The sequence below is a fragment of the Astyanax mexicanus genome, chromosome 4 (genome assembly GCF_023375975.1).
Source record: "Astyanax mexicanus isolate ESR-SI-001 chromosome 4, AstMex3_surface, whole genome shotgun sequence".
Classification (NCBI taxonomy): Eukaryota; Metazoa; Chordata; class Actinopteri; order Characiformes; family Acestrorhamphidae; genus Astyanax; species Astyanax mexicanus.
Window position 1 is genome coordinate 19,593,305 of NC_064411.1, and position 24,534 is coordinate 19,617,838.

Below are 24,534 nucleotides of genomic sequence, written 5' to 3' on the forward strand. Positions count from 1 at the left end.
GGAAACAACAATCTTACAATTACAAGATAATCTTAGAAATACAACAATGGATAGTACCTTGTCAAAAAGAGATCAAGAGTCATGTTATTATTTAAACCCAATTAAATCACGTAAAAGATACAACATGGTTAAACTACTAATAACCAAATATAGCTAAATTATCAAATGCTAGTTAAACCTTGCTGATTCAGACTTCAATAGGAAAATTTAATCAGGACATATCCAAACACATATACCAGAAGTGGCATTTGGTAAATATCTGTAAAACACCTTTTTTATATAGTCAATCTATATTTTAAGTAATTCTTAGTGAAAAATTACATTCCCTCTGCAGTGAATGTTTAGACAAAGCTGCTGGCCGGAATTTTCGACCGTGGGAGAGGTTGGTGAAAAAGAGTCGCTTATCAGCCCACTGACTTGTGGTCTGCAATGTTAAAAATGGAATTCCAAGCTTAGAACATTTCTCCTAACTTCATGAATCTTATTTCTAAGTGATTGCAGAAATAACTAAGCACAAACCCCTTAATTGGTATGATATTTGGTGAATTTACAATTTCCAATGCATTCATTAAGTCTTGAACACTCTCTCAAGTCCGGCAGTCCCGTCTTTGTCCTGGTGATGGTGCTGTTGGCAAAACCACAATTGTGCACAGTTCCAGATGTTTAAACATTAACGGTCCTAAATCCAGGTTTACGACTGACAGCGTCTGTAGGAATGACAAAAGAATTTAAAAATGTTTACCCTAAACTTGCATTTAGGGCTCTTGAGCGAGGCTGAGTGAAGAAATAGTCAGGAAATGTCATTTTGAAATTTAAGGCTGTTTGAAAAAGATTACTCCAAGGCTTTTAGAGTGTTCTGGGGGTTGAAGTTCCTTATAGACCATAAAGTGGGGGTAGTGTGTGTGCGTGTCCAAGCGATGCAGAAAACCTCTGTTTAGTCCACTACACTGTGTTTAAAACGTATTATACTACAACACATGTTTAACTAAGTGGTGGAGATCTCTGAGGGCATGAACAAATGTAGGTATTTAAACATACATGAAAACATAACGTGGAATTCTATAAATATCATCCCTGGATAAGAATATTTTTTTCTGAACCAATAAAAAGGCATTGGTAAATGCACTGGTGCAGTTTGAGAGTCCCCAGTCGATTAAAGCTCTTCCCGCAGTCTGAGCAGTGATACGGTTTCTCTCCTGTGTGAATGCGCTGGTGTTTTTTGAGATTACTCTGATGAGTAAAACTCTTCCCACAGTCTGAGCAGTGAAACGGTTTCTCTCCTGTGTGAATGCGCTGGTGTTTTTTGAGAGTACACTGTCGATTAAAACTCTTCCAACAGTCTGAGCAGTAATACGGTTTCTCTCCTGTGTGAATGCGCTGGTGTTTTTTGAGAGTACTCTCTAGAGTAAACCTCTTCCCACAGTCTGAGCAGTGATACGGTTTCTCTCCTGTGTGAATGCGCTGGTGCATTTTGAGAGTATTATGTTGAGTAAAACTCTTCCCACAGTCTGAGCAGTGATACGGTTTCTCTCCTGTGTGAATGCGCTGGTGTTTTTTGAGAGTACTCTGTTTAGTAAAACTCTTGACAGAGTGCTGATGTTTCTCCATGTCGGGACTTTCCTCTGTTTCCTCTGTCTGTTAAATGTATCAAACAATTTCTGCGTGTTCTGGAGATTCTTCAGGATGGCTTGTGCTTCACCTCTTTCATAGATTTCAGGAGAAATCCTATAATATTTTCATTTCTGAAAAGAAAAAAAAAGAAGAAATAATTTAGTGTATTAAAATAAAAGCTTGTTAATTAACTGAAATTAAGAGAATTAACTAAATCAGTTATACTATATGGGAAATACTGGGACACCTTTATATTACCGGTACCATAAAAGCTTCTGTACTTTTGTCTCATTCTAAATCCATAGACATTATAATATGGAGTTTAGCTTGTTCTGCAGTAGACTGTCAGCAGGCTGCAGCCGCAAAATATATGTAGCAAAACTCTGCTGCTGTCCACTACTGAATACCATGTTTGACAAATACTTTAGTATCTCACTTTACACTGAAAGCTCCGAGACCTGCTGCAGTTTTACAGAAGCTAACGTTACCCACAATTTCATCAACTCTAACTAAATGTTACTTAAGCCTGTAAACCAGCTATCTGAACAATATGTATCATGTTTTTTAGTCTTTTTACGTTAGCTCAGCCTAGCTAATGAATTAACATTTTCCCTGAATTTTCAATTCCACCTTAAATATCATTACTTCTTATTGGTTGACTTGGAAATGTAGCTACACATTTAGTAAATAAAAGACTGTAGATTTGAAAAGCGATATGACTATTTAAACCCATGAAGTGTTTTTCAGCATTTCACATAGAGATGGGCGATATTACCTAAAACAAAATATTTTACCTACTAAAAATCAAACTACAAACGGTTCAAAACTATATTTACCTTTATTTTGATTTCACCTAAATTTCTTATATGGAGTTCAAGTGCATCTGGATGGCAAATAATACCATTATAAATAGTGATTATATATATGCAAAAAAAAATAAAGGAACACTTAAACACAATGTGATAACTGGAAAACAACATGTACTTTTTTTTTATTTTTACCTGAGTGGCAGCTGCAGTTAAGACAGAGCTGAATAAATAAATCAAAATAATAATAATTAGTAAAAAAAATTTAAAAAAAATAATAGGACTAGCTGATATACTGCTAAATGAATAAACAAAAATCTCTCAAATAATAATAATAATAATAATAATAATAATAATAATAATAATAGGATTAGCTGATATTCAGTTGCCAACTTAGCGACTTTTCAGACCCTCTAGCGACTTTTTTTGTAAGATGTAAGATTTCTCTGAGATGAACACGCGCTCTTCAGTTACTGTCCTCGCGCTGCAGCGGGCGCTGCCGTTAGCCCCGCCCACACCACTCACAGTGCAGTCTGTCAGAGCACACACACCGCTCCACCAACACACTGTAAATAAACTGCGCGTGCCCACAGCCGCCGCTGACTGACCCCGCTCTGTATTTACAGATCAGAAGTATAAATATTAATGTGTCTTCAGAGTGACACGAACAGAAATCCCTTAATTTAACTCACACAGTCTCAGTCATTCAATCACCTCATTCACCACACAGCCTGTCACTCACCTCCTCCACAGTGTCTGCCTCTTTATAAAAAGCTAAATATCTATTGAACCATTGATAGGTTTAAAAATAAAGAAAGCGTAAAAAAAATAAATAAAATAAAACAAAGCTAAATACAAAGCTAAAAATAAAGAAATAAATAAAACTATGTATTGAACCATTGAATCTAGGATAGGTTAAAAAATAAAGAAAACTTAAGAAAACGCAAAAAAAAATAATAATAATAAACTAAAAAAACAAAACGTAGAATAACAGTTCCGACTAACTGCTGCTCTTATAATAACATTTAAGAACATGGCAAAAAAATTATTTATGCAATTCACGAAAAATTAAGTTATTGTAAAAAAGTGACCTATTTAAAAAGCAAGAGAAGTTTTTCATATGTAACATTTCTAACACATTTATGGTGTTTTTTACACACTTTTTCCTCTCCCACAACCCTAATCCTTTACAGCTTCAAAAACATGTATTATGCAAATTAGGCGATGGCGTCATTTAGCGACTTATAGCGACTTTTAGGACAGCCAATAGCTACTTTCCTTACTGAGGAGTTGGCAACACTGTATTCTGCTGGTACAGACAGTGGAGGGAAAACTGAGCCTCGTGTTAGTCTCACTTAACTTCTAACAGAGAAGAGAGAAATAAGCTCATAAACTCTTAACTATTACCTAAATCAGTGAATTATCTACAAAAACACTTTTTAATCTGCCTTATACTCGAATTAATAGCAGTATTTTTAACTTAAAACATGTTTTTAACCACTATTTACTCATAAAACACGGAGCTCAGTAGTGATGGGTCTGACGACCCTGAAACCTCGACACATGCGCCGAGCTGTCAAGGCGAAACCCCGTGTCGGTGCGCGTATCAAGTTAAGGAAAACCACGTGACCGATACACTTCCTGTATGGTTTGGTAGCGATGGGTCTGACGACACTGAAACTTCAGCGCATGCACCGAGCAAACAAGGCGAACCCCTGTGTCAGACCACGTATCATTTTAAGGAAAACCACGTGACCGATGCATTTCTTCGCGCAGTTGCTTGCAATGATTTTCTTAGTCCAGCAGATGTCGCCATTAAGTGATACAGCAACACAGTTTCAACACAGTGTCGATACAGTTTGGGAAATGTGCCATACACCCAATGAGGCTTCATCTGCCCATCACTAGAGCTCAGCACCTACCCGCAGCACAGAAACACACAGACCGCTGCTGAGGTACGGTGGCTCAGAAAGACCAAACGTAGCGTAACTGCAGTTCACCACTAAACAGCAGGGGCCGCCAAAACTTCATTTAACAGCATTAAAGTGCCTCATTTTATAAAGTTCATCTAAAACAAAGGTATTTTCTTACTCTGTTACACTTACAACAGTAATAAACGCTGTAAAATTATTAAGTTATGCTTCAATTAATTCTTAGAAGACAAGTTCAGACATTATTATCCATTAAAATGCATTAAACATATGGCTAATTAGATTATATTAATATAGTTACAGTAGAACTTATTGCTGTGATACACTTGCTTCAGTAGTAAATATTATAGCCAAATAACAGATTACTATATTCTGTTTGTTCTCAGTTTTTACATTCTGATAAAATATATGATTTTGATGTATCTTCATTCACAATGTAATGTAATGTGTCGTGTTATTATTATTAAATTAAATGTATCAGTTAAGGGGCTGTTTAATAAAACTATCTTTAGTGTAGCTAAAGATACTGTGAACATTTTGAAATGATTTTTTAATTATGTTTATTTTTACAGTAAAATAGTGAGTTTTCTGTTAAATCAGTAAGCTAATAATTATTATAAAAACACTAGTGGCAAAGTGCCTGACCCTTACCTCACTACAATACTTTCTAAAACTAATTATTTTTAAATGTAATATTTAACAGGCAGACTTTTATTTTGACGGGAAAATCACGGAGCTGCTGCTGCACCAGACATTCGAACACACGTCCCCTGATCACCACGCAGAATAAGGAGTAAAGAGCTCAGCGGATCTGTTCCACACTCAGACTGAAGAACTCAAGAACTGGAGGATCTGTCCTGGTTCTGATCCGCTATCAGTCTGAACCCAGAAGCAGATCCATGCTGAGACTGGACCGCTGTGCGTTTAGAGACCCTGATTTTATGACTGATCCAGATCAGATTTAACCGACATTTATCTCAGATTTAGTTCAGATTTATCTCAGACAGACTGCTAAGCAGAGCTAGGAGAAGAACCAGTGCTGGTGGTGTAAATAGAGAGAGAGAGAGAGAGAGAGAGAGAGAGAGAGAGAGAGAGAGAGAGGCTGCGTCCAGAAACTGCAAAAGTGTCTCCTTTTTCCTACCGATCCTCCTCCTCTCCTCCGTGACCCGGAAACTGATTTCGTGAGGCCATCTTGCCGCCTGTCCGAATACCGTAGGAGACGAAAGAAGCCGCTTAAAATCCACCTGTAGTAGACTTCCAACGGAGGGTGCATCAGTGTATCCTACTCCGGAAGACTTTTAAGGATTTTCCAATGACATCACTGCATCCACGCCCACAGAGCACGCGAAAATGGAGCAGGCAACGCCCAAATATACGTCATAAACATATTAATTAACTAGGTTCCTTATCTAATTAAACAGCCAGTAAAGCAGTAATATAATTTATAGTTTAGATAAACTGTATGCTCAGTAAAACTATATTTATGACCCTATGTGTATCATGTTATACATATAAAAACATATATTATTTATAATATATATATATATATATATATATATATATATATATATATATATATATATATATATATATATATAATTTTAATTAATTCATTTATTTACTTATTTATTTTAACTTAGGGACTGATGAGGAACTGAATCCCTCATAAGGCTGAGGTCAGAGAGGGCTGCCAGAGTCACTGGTCAGAGATGCGGCCAAAAATGCGGCTGGGAGTAAACAGGATTTTATTGGAATATCTGAATTTTTAGCTGTGTGTGAGAGTAATGTTCTGAAACGTGCTGAAAGTGAGCGTTGTGATTGGCTCAGTTCAACGGTAGTCAACATCCTATCTAAAAGGGATCAGCTGTCCCATTTCCCCAATTACAGCTCCTTCCCTCCATTCCTCCTCCTCCTCTCCTCTCCTCGATTCCTCCACCTTCTTCCGGGGTAGGAGAGGAGGAGTAGGAAAGGAGGAGTAGGAGAGGAGGAGTAGCAAAAGTTTCTGGACGCAGCCAGAGACTTCTCCCTACCTTCTGTAGTTCAGCTGATTCTGCTCTTCCTCCGGCGCTGCAGCTACAGACCCCGGAAGCTCAGCCTCATCCGGGTTATGTAGAGCCCCGCCCCCTCCCCCGCTATATCACATTATACCCCATCACCGCTAGAGTGAGCCCGCGAGGGAGTCCTCAATGCATGGAGCTGAATGGAGCTAAACAGCTAAAACTCTAATTTAAAACACTGTATAACTACTTCTCTGAGTTTTCCTTTAATTTTACAACGTAGAACAAAGTATTTCACTTAAATAGGAAAGAAAACAAAACCGTTTATTTCCATTTTCTAAAACTAATGTTTTTTATTCAGTAGATTTACTAGCATTACTGCTACTGATGCTGGAGTTACATTTTTAAAATGTTTAATGTTTAAACATGTTTAAAATGATTAAAACTGCAGGTTATAAGCTTTAATAATTATCTTTGCATTCATGAAACAGTTATACTTGTTCTGGGGAAATTAGTGCAATTTTTATTTTTTTGCTAAAAATAATTGTTTATACGTTTTTATACATTCCAGACTCTGTCAAGTGGCTTGAGATTCAGAGCAGATTCTGAAGTGAGTTTTGTCCTTTATAGAGATTCTCTGATTGCTCCTGTACAACTCCAACAAACAGCATTTACTAATTACTATGGAAAGATCAGTGCCGTTGTTAGAGCACCGATTGTGACATTGATTTTAGTAGAAACTTTTGTTAATCTAAATTTCATTTAAAATATTATTGTTACATTTTCTTTACATTTACCTTCTTGATGTCCTGCAGATTCTTGAAAAGGAGATCGTACTGCAGCAGATCTTGTTTGTTGCTCTCCTTGTCTAACGTCTCTCTATTTATGTATTCTGAAAGATTTACATAAATTGAGGTCATTCACACCTACTCCCTGTGACATCACAATGGACCATCCTGATTTCTGTATAGAAAGGTACTTCACACTTGTAAAAGCATTTGAAATTCATATGCAAAAATCAGTTTTAAACTAATTATTTGTAAAATAAAATGGATTTGTTTAAGAGTTTATTTTTTATTGAATGATAAAAACTTTTTTAACTTTTCCAAAATACATTCAGCAAGCATTTTCATTCTGCTACAAAACATTAGCCAACTTTTACACATTTTTTGTACATATTAAAGGAAGAAGTTACTGATGTTGGAGACTACTGTTGCCAGATTATATCAGGTTCTGTGTAGAAATATAAGACAAACACATCTGGTTGCCTGAGTTACGTAGAACTCCCCTACAAATAGCACTTTTTAGCAAATAGCAAATTTTACTTAAAGGTCAGCACTATTGTTAAAGTAGCAATGTTGGCATTTCTTTTCAACACTTTGTTTTTCAATGCAAAGATCCATTAGAACTAAGAAATCTTCAGGATTATTTCAGTATGTAAGAGTGTTTTACACCAAGAAATCCTATGTTAACAAGTGATTCTTAATGTGCTTAGTTCTATTGGAAATAATGTAGTCCATATTTAATTTAAAATTGAATAATAAAATTTGATTACTGAAAATGAACTGAATAAGGTGAGTTTTCACTTAATTTATCAATAGTACCATTTTGACCACCCCAAAGAGAAGCCCTTACTCCTTGTATTAAATAATCAATGCTTCACTTTGTGATGGTCACCATGGATATTCAAACATTTTTTTTATACTGACAAAATGTACAATGCAAATTAACACTGTTAAAAACTTGCACCAAATTGATAAAACCTTTGTAACACTGTATGTAATAAAGTCGTAACAGATGGACTTGGTCCTCACTGTTGATGATAAACTTCAAGTGATGCCCCAACTGTTAACAACATGAAGGAGGTCTGGGACGGTATGAGGACAATCACAGGGTGCAAGCCAAAGAGTGATAATGCAACAGCTGGTGGTGTGGAGAGAGCGAACAAACTCAATCTCTTCTATAACCGGTTTGATTGCCCTGTTTCATCCTCACCTGCTTCTGTCTGTCCTGCTATCTCAGCAACCTCAGCCTCTGCCCCACTGGACACCTCCCTACCTCAGGTCTCCCTCCCACAGACTGTCAGCACATCCAGTCTGCCACCCCCCACCTCCACCCTCCACCTCTCTGCAGACCAGGTCACAGGGGCGCTGAGGAGACTCCGCTCAGGGAAATCAGCTGGACCTGACGAGGTGAGCCCGAGACTTCTGAAGGCTTGCGCCTTTGAACTTGGATTACCCCTGTCGAACATCTTCAACATGAGCCTGCAGTTGGGGAGGGTTCCAACGCTGTGGAAAACCTCATGCCTGGTCCCTGTTCCCAAGAAACCTCGTCCCAGTGAGCTCAATGACTTCAGGCCAGTAGCTTTGTCCTCCCACATTATGAAGACCATGGAACGACTGCTTCTCCCACTCCTCAGACCCCAGGTACAGCATGCACTGGACCCTCTCCAGTTTGCATATCGCAAGAAGATTGGTGTTGAGGATGCCATCATCTACCTCCTCCACTGAACCTACTCTCATCTGGACAAGGGCAGTAGTGCTGTGAGAATCATGTTTTTTGATTTCTCCAGTGCTTTTAACACCATCCAGCCTCCACTTCTCAGAGACAAGCTGGTGAAGATGCATGTGGATCCTCACCTGGTGTCTTGGATCACAGAATACCTCACCTGCAGGCCACAGTATGTGAGGCTCACTGACGGCACATCGGAGACTGTGGTCAGTAGCACTGGAGCACCACAGGGGACTGTGCTCTCCCCCTTCCTCTTCACTCTCTACACCTCAGACTTCCAGTACAACTCTGAGATGTGCCATCTGCAGAAATTCTCGGATGACACTGCCATCATTGGGTGTGTGAAGGGTGGTCAGGAAGAGGAGTACAGGAGACAGGTGGATGACTTTGTTGCTTGGTGCCGACTGAACCAACTGCAGTTAAACATATCCAAGACCAAGGAGATGGTGGTTGACTTTCGTAGGTCTGGACTACCCTTGCAGCCAGTCTCCATCGAGGGGGTTGATGTGGAGACAGTAAAGACCTACAAGTACCTTGGTCTGCAGCTGGACAACAAACTGGACTGGTCAACAAATACAGACACCCTGTACAGGAAGGGACAGAGCCGGCTCTATTTCTTGAGGAGACTGCGGTCCTTTAACATCTGTAAGAAGCTTCTGCAGATGTTCTACCAATCAATCGTGGCCAGCATTCTCTTCTACGCTGTGGTGTGCTGGGGAGGCAACATGAAGAGGAGAGATGCATCACGGTTGGACAAGCTGGTCAGGAGAGCCGGGGCAGTGGTTGGAATGGAACTGGACTCTCTGGTTACAATAGCTGAGAGAAGGACTTTGGATAAACTGCTTTCTATCATGAACAATGATAGTCACCCACTTCACACCACCATCATGAAGCAGAGGAGTGTGTTCAGTGGCAGACTGCTGTCACAGAGCTGCACAACAGACAGACTAAGTAAATCCTTAATTCCGAGAGCCATCAGACTCTTTAACTCCTCCCATCGGGGACGGGATGCTGCTACTGACTGAGTTTAACTTAGTCACACCACATTATTACTCCACCACTTAATTATTTACATTAACACTTCCCCAACCTCGCTTACGTTCAAGTACACTTTACTCATGATTGGGTATTCACATATTCACAATCTCCTTTTAGAACTATATTTGTTACAGATGCATATAATATATTATATTTCTATGTCACATCAGCCACTTTCATAATCAATGTCACTGCACACTGCACTTTGCTCTGTTAATTATTTAATGAACATCAGCAACATCTACTGCACTGCTCTGTTTACAGATATGTATCTTACCTTGTATAGTACGTTTTTGTATAGCCTTATGTATATATATTTTTTTCTTCTTCTTTTTCTCTATTCTTCTGTTTTAATTTATGTTTGAATCTGTTTCTTATTGTATTGTGTTGTTGCTGCTGGATGCCTAAATTTCCTTCGGGATAAATAAAGTATCTATCTATCTATCTATCTGTCTATCTATCTATCTATCTATCTATCTATCTATCTATCTATCTATCTATCTATCTATCTAACTTGTTTTTACCATCCTATTAACAAATCAACTCTTAAACAAATCCTTCTTTATTTTACAATTAATTAGTTTAATTAGGTTATATTTGCATATAAAGTTTGAAATTGTTTTACCAGTGGGAAGTACCCTTCTATACAGAAATCAGGATGGTCCATTGTGATGTCATAGACTGATTTTACAGGGAGGAGCTGTGAATGACCTCAATTTATGAAAAGCTTTCAGAATATATAAATAGTAAAACTTTAGACAAGGTGAGCAACAAACAAGATCTACTGCAGTTCGATCTCCTTATTTAGGAAGCTGCAGGACATCAAGAAGGTAAATGTAAATAAAATGTAACCATAATATTTTAAATGAAATTTAGATTTTAAAAAAGTTTCTACTAAAATCAATGTCACAATCGGTGCTCTAACAACGGCACTGATCTTTCCGTAGTAATTACTAAGTGATATTTGTTGGAGTTGTACAGGAGCAATCAGAGAATCTCTATAGAGGAAAAAACCCACTTCAGAATCTGCTCTGAATCTCAAGCCACTTGACAGAGTCTGGAATGTATAAAAATGTATAAACAATTATTTTTAGCAAAAAAATAAAAATTTTACTAATTTCCTCAGAACAACTATAACTGTTTCATGGATGCAGAGATAATTATTAAAGCTTATAACCTGCAGTTTTAATCGTTTTAAACATGTTCTGTGTGCAACTCCAGTAACAGTAGCAGTAATGCTAGTAAATCTACTGAATAAAAAACATTAGTTTTAGAAAATGGAAATATAGAGGTATGTTTTCTTTCCTATTTTAGTGAAATACTCTGTTCTACTTTGTAAAATTAAAGGAAAACTCAGAGAAGTAGTTCTACAGTGTTTTAAATGAGAGTTTTAGCTGTTTAGCTCCATTCAGCTCCATGCATTGAGGACTCCCTCGCGGGCTCCCTCTAGCGGTGGTGGGGTATACTGTGATATAGCGGGGGAGGGGGCGGGGCTCTACATAACCCGGATGACGCTGAGCTTCCGGGGTCTGTAGCTGGAGAGGAGGAAGAGCGGGATCAGCTGAACCTCAGAAGGTATGGAGAAGTTTCTCTCTCTCTCTCTCTCTCTCTCTCTCTCTCTCTCTCTCTCTCTCTCTTTTTTCAACACGCTGTTCTACATTCACTCCTACACCTTCACCACCTTCAGCACCTTCAGCATGTGCAGCATTTACACCACCAGCACTGGATCTTCTCCTAGCTCTGCTCAGCAGTCTGACTCTGACCCACAGACACAGGAGGGGGGTTTGAGTAGGGGGTCGTGGAGCTGGGGATGGGGGGGCTTTACAGATCATACACAGGATAACGGAACCTTACACTCCTGCCCTCCCTCCCCCACATCACTAACACACACCTGAGATAAATCAGTTCTGTGGAAATTCCTTTTTAAGTTTGTGTGATCAGTCTCTACACATTTCTTAGTTACACTAATTTAGTTTAGATTAGTTTAGTTAATTTTCCTTTACATAATCCGGTTCCACCACAACAGTTGCTGGTAAGTCATGTGACTCTCCCGCCAAAATAAAAGTCCACTTGTAAAATATTAAATGTAAGAATGAAAGATTTAGTGATTATAGTGAGGAAAAGTTCAGGCAAGAAGAGGAATTTCACAAGTAACATTTTTTAGCTTACTGATTTAACAGAAAACTTGCTATTTCACTGTAATAACAAACACAAATATTAGCAAATTACAACATCTTTAGCCCCGCTGTTTTTAAGAAATCCCAGTTAAACCATTACTGTGGAATACAGTCTCCAGCTGCTCTTTTGCTGATACTTTAATATGGCGTCACATTAATGTCAAAAGTCGGGGGCTCAAAAATACCAGGTGAAAAAAATTAACCGGCGTGTTTTACCATTTTGCGTGTGTAAATTAACTTCTCGTAAGCATAAATGTGAAACTAGCGAACAAAAAAGGGCATCGTGTGCGCACGCTATTGGCTGATATCTCCAGGGTTCGGGACGGACCGCCTACTTCCACGAGCCGGAGGAGGGCGGAGACAGAAGGACGGCAGGAGAGTTAGCTAGCTAGCTGGCTATGCTAACAGCCAAACAACCCGCTCTCCGGCGCACCGGAGTTTAGTGCCCGGAGCGACCCGCTCTGTCTGCCCGGGCTCCCGCTTGTAGCGATCGGCTCGCCTGCTCTGTCTGCCTGGCTTCAGTGCTTAGAGCGACCGGTGCTGTTCGCCCAGAGGGCCGGTTGCTCTAGACGCTAACCCAACAGATCCGGCGAGCGATCGCTCCAGGCGAGAGACGGTCGCTACAGGCGAGAGCCCGAGCGGACAGAGCGGGTCGCTCCGGGCAGTAAACCCGGGCAGACAGAGCCAGCGCGCCGGAAAGCGGGTTGTTTGAATGTTAGCATAGCCAGCTATCTTACTCTCCTGCCGTCCTCCGGCTCGTGGAGGTATGCGGTCCGTCCCGAACCCTGGAGAAATCAGCCAATAGCGTTCGCTGAGGGAGGTGACCCGGCCCCGACCCCGACCCCAAACTGGCAAAACCACCCCTTTCAAAACTCGAGCGCAAAACACTCAGTCGAGCAGAAACTGCTGCGGCAGGTAATTCACACCGCGCGAGGAAAGAAAGCAGCCGAGAGGAGAAAAAATAAGCTCGAGAGCAACATTTTCTTTAGCGCGCACACGATTCCCTTTTTTTTGGTCGCTAGTTTCACATTTGTGCTCAGGAGAAGTTAATTTACACACGCAAAATGGTAAAACACGCTGTTATTTTTTTTCACCTGGTATTTTTGCGCCCTCGACTTTTGACATTAATGTGACGCCATACTTTAATAATGATGATAATAATAATAATAACAAAAACATGAATTTGATAATAATAATAAGAAGAATCACACTTTGAGCAACTTGACAAAAATACACAAACATTTATGTAAGAGGTTAAAAAGACTACAAAAATAATTGAAAAAGAACTACATCAAATAATATGAATTCTTACAAATTGTTATAATTGTGTTAACCTTTAGTAAACAAAAGAGACTCTTATGTTTTACACTCCTGTTGGAGGTTGGTTGATGTGTTGTAACAGTAAAAAGGTCATTATTTTGCTGTGATTTTATTTTGATTACTACATAAATTTATATTTATTACTACAATTCCCTGCACCAACAAGGCAACTGCATGTTTTTTTTTATTAATTATCCCTCCGCGCCCCCCGTAGCTCCAGAGGAACTTGAATGCAGCTCCGTGAAAAAGTGCTGTTTTAAGCAAATATAAGGATTTTTGAGAAAAATTACTGGCAAAATGAGGTCTAGTCAGTTCTAGTCACTCTTCTGTGCATTTTTAGCGGGTATTGAAGCATATTTTGCCTAATAATTAATTATTTCTGCCCCGGTCGGGTTATCGGATCTATCGGATTTCCAAAAAACACATCTTGAACTCAGGAGCGCATATCACTGTTAGCCTAAAGCCAGTGTGGTGGAAAATAATGAACTGTTATCAGGAGTTGTTAAAATGAAAAAATCACGTTTGTGAAGCATTGATTTGGATTAATGTATTTGGTTAATGTGTGGAAACTTTTATAAATTGGTTTTGTTGTAGAAAAGAAAATGAAAGGGGGGCTACCCCCACCTCTCGTCCGGGGTACAACTCCCCTGCGTGTTCGTTTGATAGAGAGAGTCAGACAGTGGAGTGAAGTTGAAAGCAAACTAAGCATTTATTACAAAGTGCTGAATATTCAGGAGAACCCACACATGAAAGACCATCTAACAGCCGTCCCAGTATAAGTTCTGACCCCGTCTGATCTGACTCCATGTTTATACCCCAAATGACGTGAAACCTGCTGATGAGGCGTTGCTGAAATCATCTCATGTTAGCATGCGTAATTTCACGTGTTAGTAATCCGTTTCACGTGTCTGACCGGACCACTAGTGTTTGGCCTTGACTGTGTTCTTCCAGGATGGAGCATCGTGGCACTATCTGTGTGTGTGCGTCACCCCCCGCTTTGAAGCAGAGGTTTTAGGGAGGCACTCACTCACCAAAAGGCCGCTTTGATCTAAGGCCTCTTCTGTAGCAATTTAGCCCCGTACCAGTCGAGTTGATGACCGTTAGTTAGGGTCATGCAGTAAACAAAATACTTCAAGCCTGAGCTACATCTCATATGTTATATGTTAATGTGTTAGTAAATGTATCATGTGGGTTAATTTGTCATATAATAGAGTCTGTGTTAGTCACATGCCTGATCAAACAATGTTAATCTATATGTGTAAATAATATATATTGTGAGTATTGGTTAATCTTCTATATAAATGCGTGTAAAATACACTGTGAGTAATACAAATGATCAAATACAATGTGAGTATTGGTTATGCATATAGAATACAAGGTTTCACACAATGATTATGTAAATATAGATACTAAGATAAGTAATCATAACTGAAAGATATTTGTCAATACACCCAAGGTATAATAAACAGTTACTCTTCAGTTTAAAGGAAAAAGCTTTGGACATCATCTGTCGTGATCAATGTAGAATGAATCAAGCATCGGCAATGTGATTCGAACCTCAAAGCTTCATATTAAAGGGTAACATCACTCACTTAGAATGACTTAGAATCTCTTCAGTTAATTGACCTGCTTTTATTTTAATATTCAATGGCATTTTTCTGTGTTTTTTTTCCAGAAATGAAAATATTTTCCTGAAATTCATCACCAACAACCAGGATATTTAACTAAGAGCAAAGTTAAACTGCTGAAAGAGGTGAAGCAGAAGCCTTCCTGAAGAATCTCCAGAACACGCAGAAACAGTTTGCTACATTTAAAAGGCAAATGAAGCAAAGTCCTGACATGGAGAAACATCAGCACTCTGTCAAGAGTTTTACTAAACAGAGTGATCTCAAAAAACACCAGCGTATTCACACAGGAGAGAAACCGTATCACTGCTCAGACTGTGGAAAGAGTTTTACTACCCAGAGTGATCTCAAAATACATCAACGCATTCACACAGGAGAGAAACCGTATCACTGCTCAGACTGTGGGAAGAGTTTTACTCAACAGAGTAATCTCAAAAAGCACCAGCGCATTCACACAGGAGAGAAACCGTATCACTGTTCAGACTGTGGGAAGAGTTTTACTCAACAGAGTGATCTCAAACAACATCAGCGCATTCACACAGGAGAGAAACCGTATCACTGCTCAGACTGTAGGAAGAGTTTTATTACACAGAGTAAACTTAAAATACATCAGCGCATTCACACAGGAGAGAAACCTTATTACTGCTCAGACTGTGGGAAGAGTTTTACTCAACAGAGTGATCTCAAACAACATCAGCGCATTCACACAGGAGAGAAACCGTATCACTGCTCAGACTGTAGGAAGAGTTTTATTACACAGAGTAAACTTAAAATACATCAGCGCATTCACACAGGAGAGAAACCTTATTACTGCTCAGACTGTGGGAAGAGTTTTACTCAACAGAGTGATCTCAAAAAACATCAGCGCATTCACACAGGAGAGAAACCGTATCACTGCTCGGACTGTGGGAACAGTTTTACTACACAGAGTAATCTCAAAATACACCAGCGCATTCACACAGGAGAGAAACCGTATCACTGCTCAGACTGTGGGAAGAGTTTTACTACACAGAGTAAACTCAAAATACATCAGCGCATTCACACAGGAGAGAAACCGTATCACTGCTCAGACTGTGGGAAGAGTTTTACTACACAGAGTGATCTCAAAAAACACCAGCGCATTCACACAGGAGAGAAACCGTATTACTGTTTCGACTGTGGGAAGAGTTTTACTCAACAGAGTGATCTCAAAATACATCAGCGCATTCACACAGGAGAGAAACCGTATCACTGCTCAGACTGTGGGAAGAGTTTTACTAAACAGAGTGATCTCAAAAAACACCAGCGCATTCACACAGGAGAGAAACCGTATTACTGCTCAGACTGTGGGAAGTGTTTTACTGAACAGAGTACTCTCCAAATACACCAGCGCATTCACACAGGAGAGTAATATAATACAGGAAATTGACAAATCCTGCACCTAACAGCTGGGGTTATGCATAGGGCTCAGCCAGGATCTACTACTCACTCAACTAACAACAATAGCAAAACCACCACAATCTGATACTGGCTCGACAAGAATCCAGAAGCACAGCCTAACACTATGGTCCATTGCCTCAACTGCCAAGTAACAGACCTACCAAAAAATAACCTATGAGCAAACAGAATCCCTCCTTAATCTAAGCTCACTTCCTTTAACAATGGCAACAACACACTTACCTAAGCACAATCACACACAATAAATCACATTATAAGTTGCGTGAGCAGAACACAGCAACCACTACCATCTGATACTGGCTCGACAAGAATCCAGAAGCATAGCGAACTATGTTCATGGTCCGTGCCTCAACTGCCAAGTACTCAGACGTCTACAAAAACTCATGAGACAAATTATTACAAGAGCAGGACCGCACCAATCCCCTTCATCCAAACTCTAACACAAACTTCAGTGCAAGCTCTTCTCAGGGGTCATCAGGCAGGCAGAAAAATGTCCCAAATTTGTCTCATGGCAATTAAAAGCGCAAATCATAAATTCCACCAGAAACAAATATGAACTGTATTTAACAATGGATTTTACAGGTTCAGCAAAACTATTCTTATCCAGGGATGATGTGTATAGAATTCCATGTTATGTTTGTATGTCTTGTAAGTTTGAATATTCCAGGACATTCTTTGTGAGACAGAGCTCAGTTTTTAGGTTAGTTACTGTTGCGCAGTAAGGTTACAGGCTCATTCACTCCCTCTGCTGGTGTTCTTGTTTGTCTATGGTTCAGTCCAATTAAAAATCTGTTACTATAGAGGGATATAGAGGGATATTTGGTTGTGTTGTATTACTCAAGTTTTATACTCTCTTATCTTTTCCTTATTGAATATTAAATGTTGCTTATGTTTTTTTTTATCTCCAAAGTTACTAAAAATATCCAAATAATGTAGTTTCTTAATTGTTTTTATCCAGTACAAACTATTATCTTTGTATAACTTCACCTCTATATTTACCCATGTGTGTTTTAATAAACGGCTTTTATATTGCAGATCTCCAGTCTCATTGTGTTTTCTCAACACATGTTTGACATGAAACCTATAGGCCTGAGATTGTCATATCCAGTTATATTAAGACTATGGTTTGTGTTTTTTTTCTCCTAAATCTCTTGTAATGTAACTATGCATAACCAGTCATATTAAGACTCTGCTTGAAGTGCAAACAGAGACAGAACATGTTTTAAGCACAGTACAGTCTTGTTGGTCACTCTGTTACCGTCTGTCACTCTGTTAATAGTAGCAGAAGCATCTTCTATGCCAGGAGTATTTAATTAGAATTCAGAATGATCCAGTTATACAAAATTCCTCGCCTGTCTCTCTGTCGCACTCGGCGTGACTTTAGTTTTCGTCCGTTCTCGTTTTTCCGCCCATTCTCGCCCAGGCTCACTATCTCCTTATAAAGGCGTTTTTTCACGGCCATGTCCCAATTCAACAGCCGGAGCAGCGGGACCGCGACCCTGACAACACGGGTTCGATCCCGCGTGAGGAGCGGTGTGTTTATTTATTTATTTTTTCCACGTCTGCACAGATCTGATTGACTGAAGAGAGTGGTTGGTGATATTACCTCACACGTGATTGGTCTGTGATTTACTGCTCCGCAAAGCGTGTATACAATTAAATACTTCTCAATAGGTTTGGGTCCGGACCCGGACCACGGTCCGCCCGTGACCTCTGTTCTATGCAAATTTCCCGAATTTTCCTCTTCTGCTCACTGCTCAACCACCAAACTCGCTGCTACTGTGTTGCCAGTTGCCAGTGTTGTATCTTAAAAAGTCCACACTAAACTATGAGAGGTTTAAGCTTAACGAGAAATATCGTCACGTCTTAATCTCGTGAGATCTCGTGCCACGATACAGGATTAACTATTTTACTGACCAAATGTATAAACAAAGCATTTTCTGTTTTACTGTCCATTGTTATTGTTGGCTAGCCTAGCTAAATGTACAAATGTAGCAATTGTTGTTTTAATGACTATTATTATTGTTTGCTAGCTAGCTAAATGTTCAAATATGCAGTTTGCTGATTTACTGACTTTTATTATTGGAAGCTAGCCTAGCTAAATGTACAAACAAAGCAGTTTAACAGTGTTTTACGGCCGGTATTTATTTATTTTTTATTTCTTGCATATTTTTTTTCTTAAATGTAATTTGTATTCTCTTTCAAGCATTCATTCGGTATCTCAGTATGGGATACACCACTCTCGCATATTCCTCATGTAGCCCCGGCTAATATATATATATATATATATATATATATATATATATATATATATATATATATATATATATATATATATATATAGCACCTTTAGATTTTACAACTGTGAGATAAAACAGATAATACAAATAAAACTGATATAAACTACAAAGTGAAATATACAAGTTGGTGGAAAATTAACACTACATATACATATAATACAGAATAAGATACAGAAATAATTTTAACTATACATGCAGAAAAAATATGTAATAAAGTAAAAAATAAAGTAAAGTAATGCTTAATCTTCCTTTGTTAATTTTGATTTATGTGGTAACTAATATGCGGAAGGAAGAAAAGCTTGCGCATTTACTAACAATTCCCTACTTTACCACATGATGCCACTAATTCCTGCGCTCTCCGCACACTTTTGAAGGCATACGCATGCCTTAAACCTTGCTTAAATATACGCTCGTTTTCACACCAAGTATTTCTTTATAAATCACAATTCTTGCGTGAGATGTTGCTTACGCACATTTCTGCCCTCTTTTTATGCGTACGCACTCTTTATAAATGAGGCCCCTGCTCTTTATGAGGCTTTGATTCAGCAGTAGATTCTCTCCTGTCAGATTCCTGTCAACATTAGCCTGTTAGCAGCTAACAGAGTTAGCAGTGAATTAGCTCTCTTTCTCTTATACTGTTTAATAAACTGAGAAAAGCACGAATAATTTATGGGTAAATTTATGAGATTAAACTAATTCAGATTTAATTAGTATAATTAAAGGCTGATTTTTGGTAAGTTAGGAAAAAGCTGAATTAACTAGCTTCCTAGTGTTGGCTAAGCTAGCTACTGAATGTACCCAAAGTTTCTGAGGAGAAAGAGCATTTATTTTCTGTTTTCTGTGACCTAGAAAGGTTTTTAAACGGTTTGGAGGAACTAATTGCCACCATTCTAACAATTCTACAAATTACTATCTGTTTTAAGCTAATTTGCCTCAGTAAGAGTAAATTATCCTCAAATTTTACCTCAGTTTATTTAATTGTTAGCGTTTACTAGCTAACAGATTTAACGTTTATTTACACAGTTCTTAAACTTAAATTTAGTTGTTTTTTTAAAACATTACTCACACCTTCACTGTTTCTTATAATTCATATATTCTTTTCTCTACAGTGTACAAATCAGTGAGTCTTGGTGAATGTTTCTGTTCTTATTATGGTAAATAGGGCCTGCAGAGATTTAATAGAAGAATCTGTTCTTTAGAACATAATGTTTTATATCATTATTAGAAGCACAAACACACCTGAGATTATTTATATATTTTTATATTTTACAATTACTGTTACAAAGAGCCAAGAGTTGGCCCAAAGACTTCAGGAGCTAAATAGCTCCTCCACTGAGTCCCACCCACAGTGCCTGCAACCCTCATGCTTCCGCTTGTTTAGCCAATCAGAGCGATGCTGAGACTGAGGGGCCTCAGTTGGGGGCTTGCATACCACAGATAGAGAGGACTTCTGTAGAGGAACAGTGGAGATAGTGGACGGTGTGCAGCTTAGTAAAGTTTTGTGGGATTACCGAGGACATTTAATTCTTGTGTGCATTCAGATACCTGTAAGTACCTACACTGCTGTTTATTCATAAAGTGTAGATAACTATTACTTTCCAAGTTGTAGGTGTACTTTCAAGGAGTTACATGCTATGCTAACTGATCAGCTCTTTGTATAGCTCTGTATAGCTTCTAGCTGTTTCTGATCTGCCTATTATTATTACCAGATAACACCTCATAGAAGTGTGTATCTTTGTTTAGGTGTTAGTGTTGTAAATTGTAGTCAGTAATGTGTTTCAAGTAGTTCAAGTATCCCTTTTATATCTGTTGTTTCAGAATCACACACTCACACAGTCGGATTGCATTCATCTATTCTGTATATACCACAACTCCTCTGCTGCAGTAAATACTGTTTTCAGAGTACATCATCTCCAGCATTTTAATCAGATGCACCACAGTGGCTTCTACATGGTTTAATACCAGCTAGCTCTTCTTAACAATTACAATACGATTTTAAAATTGTCCTGTTGAAAATATTTATCATTGGTTTGTTTATTGTATCTATCAGAAGCAGATTATATCTGCCCAATATCATTTATTTTACTCCAATATTCAATACACAGAGTGCCTTATTAATATGATGGCATGTTGAATCAGAGTTTTCACAGTAATATATGTATACAGAAATAGAGGGTCAGGTGGACCGGTGCTTGTGTTACAGAGTGAACAGGGTGGATTTAACACAAAACTGCTTCACAAGACTCAGTGCTAGATAGTGTAAATGAAGCATCAGGCTGGAGCATTAACACAACAGTTCAGATATAATAAAGAAGACATTGTTTAGCTGTTTAATGCGTCTGAATTTGTATTTAAGTGGTAAATTAAATAATTTAGTAGATGCTTTGAACAGAACAGAAGTATTGGGGATAAATCAATAAGGATCATTATTCTGAATATGGTTTATATTTCATTTGATTTTTTTGGTCAAATGGTGAAAATGTTAGCTACAATAACTGTATTTATAATTATAATAATTATAACATAAAAATGATATTTGTATAAAAGGACGGGACGTTTATTGTGATGTTAGTTCTATCTCGGGTAAATCTTAGTGTTGCCTGATTCAATTACCTGTTCTAGAAACGGAGCTGACCACGTTTAGTAAGCTCCGAGTTAAAGTTAGAAACTTATCTTCAGCCAAGTTCGTCTTAGTTCTTCCAATTCCCAGTTATTTAGGTTCGCATTGGTAAAGAAATGTGACACTTATGTGCTAAAGTAAATTTTACCATGCTTTCAATGGCTGAAAGAAATATATTTTTTCGTATAATGTTAATTTTATCAAAGAGTTATGTCTCCTGAATCAGAATACATTAATAAAGTCCCAGCGCAAAACTGTATTACCCAGCAACACTAGTTTTAGTACAGTCAAACCTCTGAAATCTACATATTTAAACTATTCGCCCAGTATTAAACATGCTGGCAGTGGCTAAAAAAATATATTTTTCTCCATAATGCTTCTTTAATTAAACATTAAATCATGTTGTTAGACATATCTGTATATGTTTAACAAAATATTTAAAATACTGGTAACATTTATAATAAATGTACATCAATTAACCATGCTTACAACAGTTACAAACATTGTAAAATGCCTAAACTTTTTTTTAAATGATAAATATTTAAACATTCTTTTTTTATTAAAATTCCTTAAACTATTGGCTCAGATCATAAGTAACAGGATATACTACATTTTTAATTCATAATGCCAAATATTTCTCAACCCAAATGTTAGTTTCTTCTATTCCGTTTCTTCTCAGTTTTTTTTTCCATTCTTTTTGTTTAGTTGTGTATTTTTTTAAACAATGTCAAAGTGCTTAAAGTGTGATGTGACTTCTTATTCTTATGGTCACATTCACATCTTTTATTGCATTGTATAATAATAATAATAATAATGATAATAATAATTATTATTATTAACTATTATTATTAAGTATTATTACAGTGTTTTAACAGTGTTTTATTAAACAGCATGGGCATAGATACTTTAATTTGCTAACATGTTTATTCTGTGTATTATTACAGTACAATATGGAGTTTTCTGTTAAATTAGTAAGCCAATCAACGTTAATAAAAAAAGTAAAATTCCACTTCTTACCTAACCTTCTCGGTAAAATCACTTTGAAAACTAATTATTTCTTTTTAGATTTAATATTTTAGAAGCTGACTTTAATTTGACGGGAATGTCACATGACTTTCCAGCAACTGTTGCTCATTTCACGGAGCTGTTGTCACTGCCCGATTTGTACCGCGCATGCATGCGCACTGTAAACTGAGCAGGGGCACAGATCGGGTAGCCACAGCTGTCAACACTTTTCGGCGCACAAGGGATTTGACTATTTTTGGACGAAACCTGTTGACTAAAGCAGATGGCATTTCCAAGGTTCTCTATCCATGTCATTCTACGTACATATCACCACAAAATATAAGCAAATTGATTTTAAGTTTTTGTGGAAAAATAAGACTCATCATATTAAAAGGTCCCAATTAGTTAAAAAATACGAGAAAGGTGGTATTAATGCATTTGACTCTGAAGCCATGATTGGCGCATTTAGGATTAAATGGCTAGAAACCTTTATTATGCATCAAAATTCCAGTTAAATTATCATACTTCCGTGAACAAATACTTCAGTTCTGGAAAATCATTTTTCAACATAACTTCTCTCATCATGGATCAACTTTATGGAATAATAGGGCAGTCACAGTGGGTAGGAACTCAATATTTATAAAAGATTGGTATGACAAAGGTATTGTTTTTGTATTTTTTCATCTTTTAGTGAAAAATTTAATCTTAGGAGTTTTAAAGATGTTAAGAAGGTGTGCAAAGCGATTCCTTTAGCATTGATTCTGTTAATCAAACAAGTCATTTTATATTCAAAGGTGACTGTTTCGATGCCCACATTAAAAGTGAACGACTGTAATTTAGTTGACTCCAAGTGTAATAATAAGACTATCAATGATGATTTGAAACAGAAGATTTACTATGAATATAATGGAGCTTCTTTCAAGAAACTTCCTAATAATAAGAATATAAATATGACTTTTGATTATTCCAAATTTGTAAACTGGCCCAAACCTCCTAAAGTGAAGGAGACTCATTTCAAAATTATAAATATGATTTATCCTGTAGCTCTGTTTCTTTAAAAACTATTCAAATTTGATGTTGAATTATGTACTTTTTGTAAGTCAGAAAATTAATCTCTGGAGCATTAGTTTTTTTCATGTCAATATTCGCACACTTTTTGGATGGACATCAGAAATTGGATTATTATCAAACTTAATATTCCTTCTTTTGAGGTGGAGGACATTTTGTTTTATATGAAAAACTTAAGTTCAGCTTTCTCTGATGCCATAAATATAATTTTACTTTTAGCAAAATACCACATTCACTGCAGTAAATGGAAGGGAAATAAACCCTCTTTCCCCCGTTTCATATTATTATTCTTCATTAAGTAAATTAAGAAAATGGAAAACTGCTAGAATCATCTCACACCAGATCTCTAGTAAGCTTTTGTCTAAGATTATCATTTTATTACGTTGCTCCTCTAGTCTGTATGTTTGTGTATGCTCCCCCTAGCTTCTAAATTGTAGCTGTGATCCTCTACAAGAGTTTGCTACTATTGTATATTGTTGTGTTTTGTATGTTGCTAAAAACAAAAACAAAAAAATCGGCGCTGTTAGATCGCTGATCAAGCTTAACTTCCGTTTTCTGAATTCTAGATAGACTGATAGATGTTTAAACTAATTATAATTAGAAAAAAATCTGTTAAAATGTATAAGCCTATGGTGTTTTTATTTATTTTTACACATACCAAGTCTGTAAACTACTTCACATTTCACATTTCTGTAATCTAGATAGACTGGGAGATAAATTACAAACAAAATACAAACATCAACCAGAAAATAATTTGTAATTCATAATAATAGATAATTATTAATAATTGTCTTTGTTCTGGAGCAGTTGATTTATAAACTGTGTCAAGTTAGTATTAACAGGTGTATAAGACATTTTAGAAATTTAATTAGTTTAGCATTATAGCAAACCTATTTGGGTTATACCCATCTTATGGGGGGTGGTCTTTGACCAGTTGTAGTACTTCTCAAGCTAACAAAGAATTTGTACAAAATGTACAAAAAACTTTTTTTTTCTTAAAATACACAGCATATTACTATAAATAACAGTTGTCTGCGCCTGGTTTTGCGTGTGTCTAACAACTAACTTCTGCATGGTACATTTTATCA

The 24,534-nt window shown here is 37.4% G+C and overlaps 6 protein-coding genes across 17 annotated transcripts in view; 3 read left to right on the top strand and 3 right to left on the bottom strand.

Moving 5' to 3' along the window:
* LOC125801530 (gastrula zinc finger protein XlCGF49.1-like) overlaps window positions 1-6,407 on the bottom strand; it is a 207,174-nt gene extending 200,767 nt beyond the window's left edge. The window contains exon 1 of the mRNA XM_049478339.1: window positions 6,379-6,407. The gene's annotated coding sequence lies outside the window, so the exon portion shown is untranslated. The remainder of the gene's footprint in view (window positions 1-6,378) is intronic.
* Window positions 1-17,263, top strand: part of LOC125801236 (zinc finger protein 271-like) — a 356,087-nt gene extending 338,824 nt beyond the window's left edge. For 4 of the 5 annotated variants that reach the window (XM_049477646.1, XM_049477645.1, XM_049477643.1 and 1 more), the window contains exon 2: window positions 15,067-17,263. In XM_049477646.1, the coding sequence (XP_049333603.1) occupies window positions 15,213-16,406 (1,194 nt within the window). In that variant the 5' untranslated portion in view covers window positions 15,067-15,212 and the 3' untranslated portion in view covers window positions 16,407-17,263. Of the gene's footprint in view, window positions 1-11,397; window positions 11,470-15,066 lie in introns of those variants that run through there. The other variant, XM_049477642.1, reaches the window with a different exon arrangement.
* The window catches only part of LOC125801145 (zinc finger protein 850-like), a 503,810-nt gene that overhangs the window by 123,457 nt on the left and 355,819 nt on the right, over window positions 1-24,534 (top strand). For 3 of the 5 annotated variants that reach the window (XR_007438628.1, XM_049477339.1, XM_049477341.1), the window contains exon 1: window positions 20,214-20,300. The exons of the other annotated variants lie outside the window; for them this stretch is intronic. The gene's annotated coding sequence lies outside the window, so the exon portion shown is untranslated. Of the gene's footprint in view, window positions 1-20,213; window positions 20,301-24,534 lie in introns of those variants that run through there. 5 annotated transcript variants of the gene reach the window in all.
* LOC125801185 (zinc finger protein 271-like) overlaps window positions 1-24,534 on the top strand; it is a 253,538-nt gene that overhangs the window by 115,212 nt on the left and 113,792 nt on the right. Inside the window, exon 1 of one of the 2 annotated variants that reach the window (XM_049477496.1) lies at window positions 20,212-20,300. The exons of the other annotated variant lie outside the window; for it this stretch is intronic. The gene's annotated coding sequence lies outside the window, so the exon portion shown is untranslated. Of the gene's footprint in view, window positions 1-20,211; window positions 20,301-24,534 lie in introns of those variants that run through there. 2 annotated transcript variants of the gene reach the window in all.
* Window positions 1-24,534, bottom strand: part of LOC111188305 (zinc finger protein 239-like) — a 192,080-nt gene that overhangs the window by 76,257 nt on the left and 91,289 nt on the right. The gene's annotated exons all lie outside the window — the stretch shown is intronic.
* Window positions 1-24,534, bottom strand: part of LOC125801182 (zinc finger protein 585A-like) — a 243,056-nt gene that overhangs the window by 44,335 nt on the left and 174,187 nt on the right. The window lies entirely within an intron of this gene.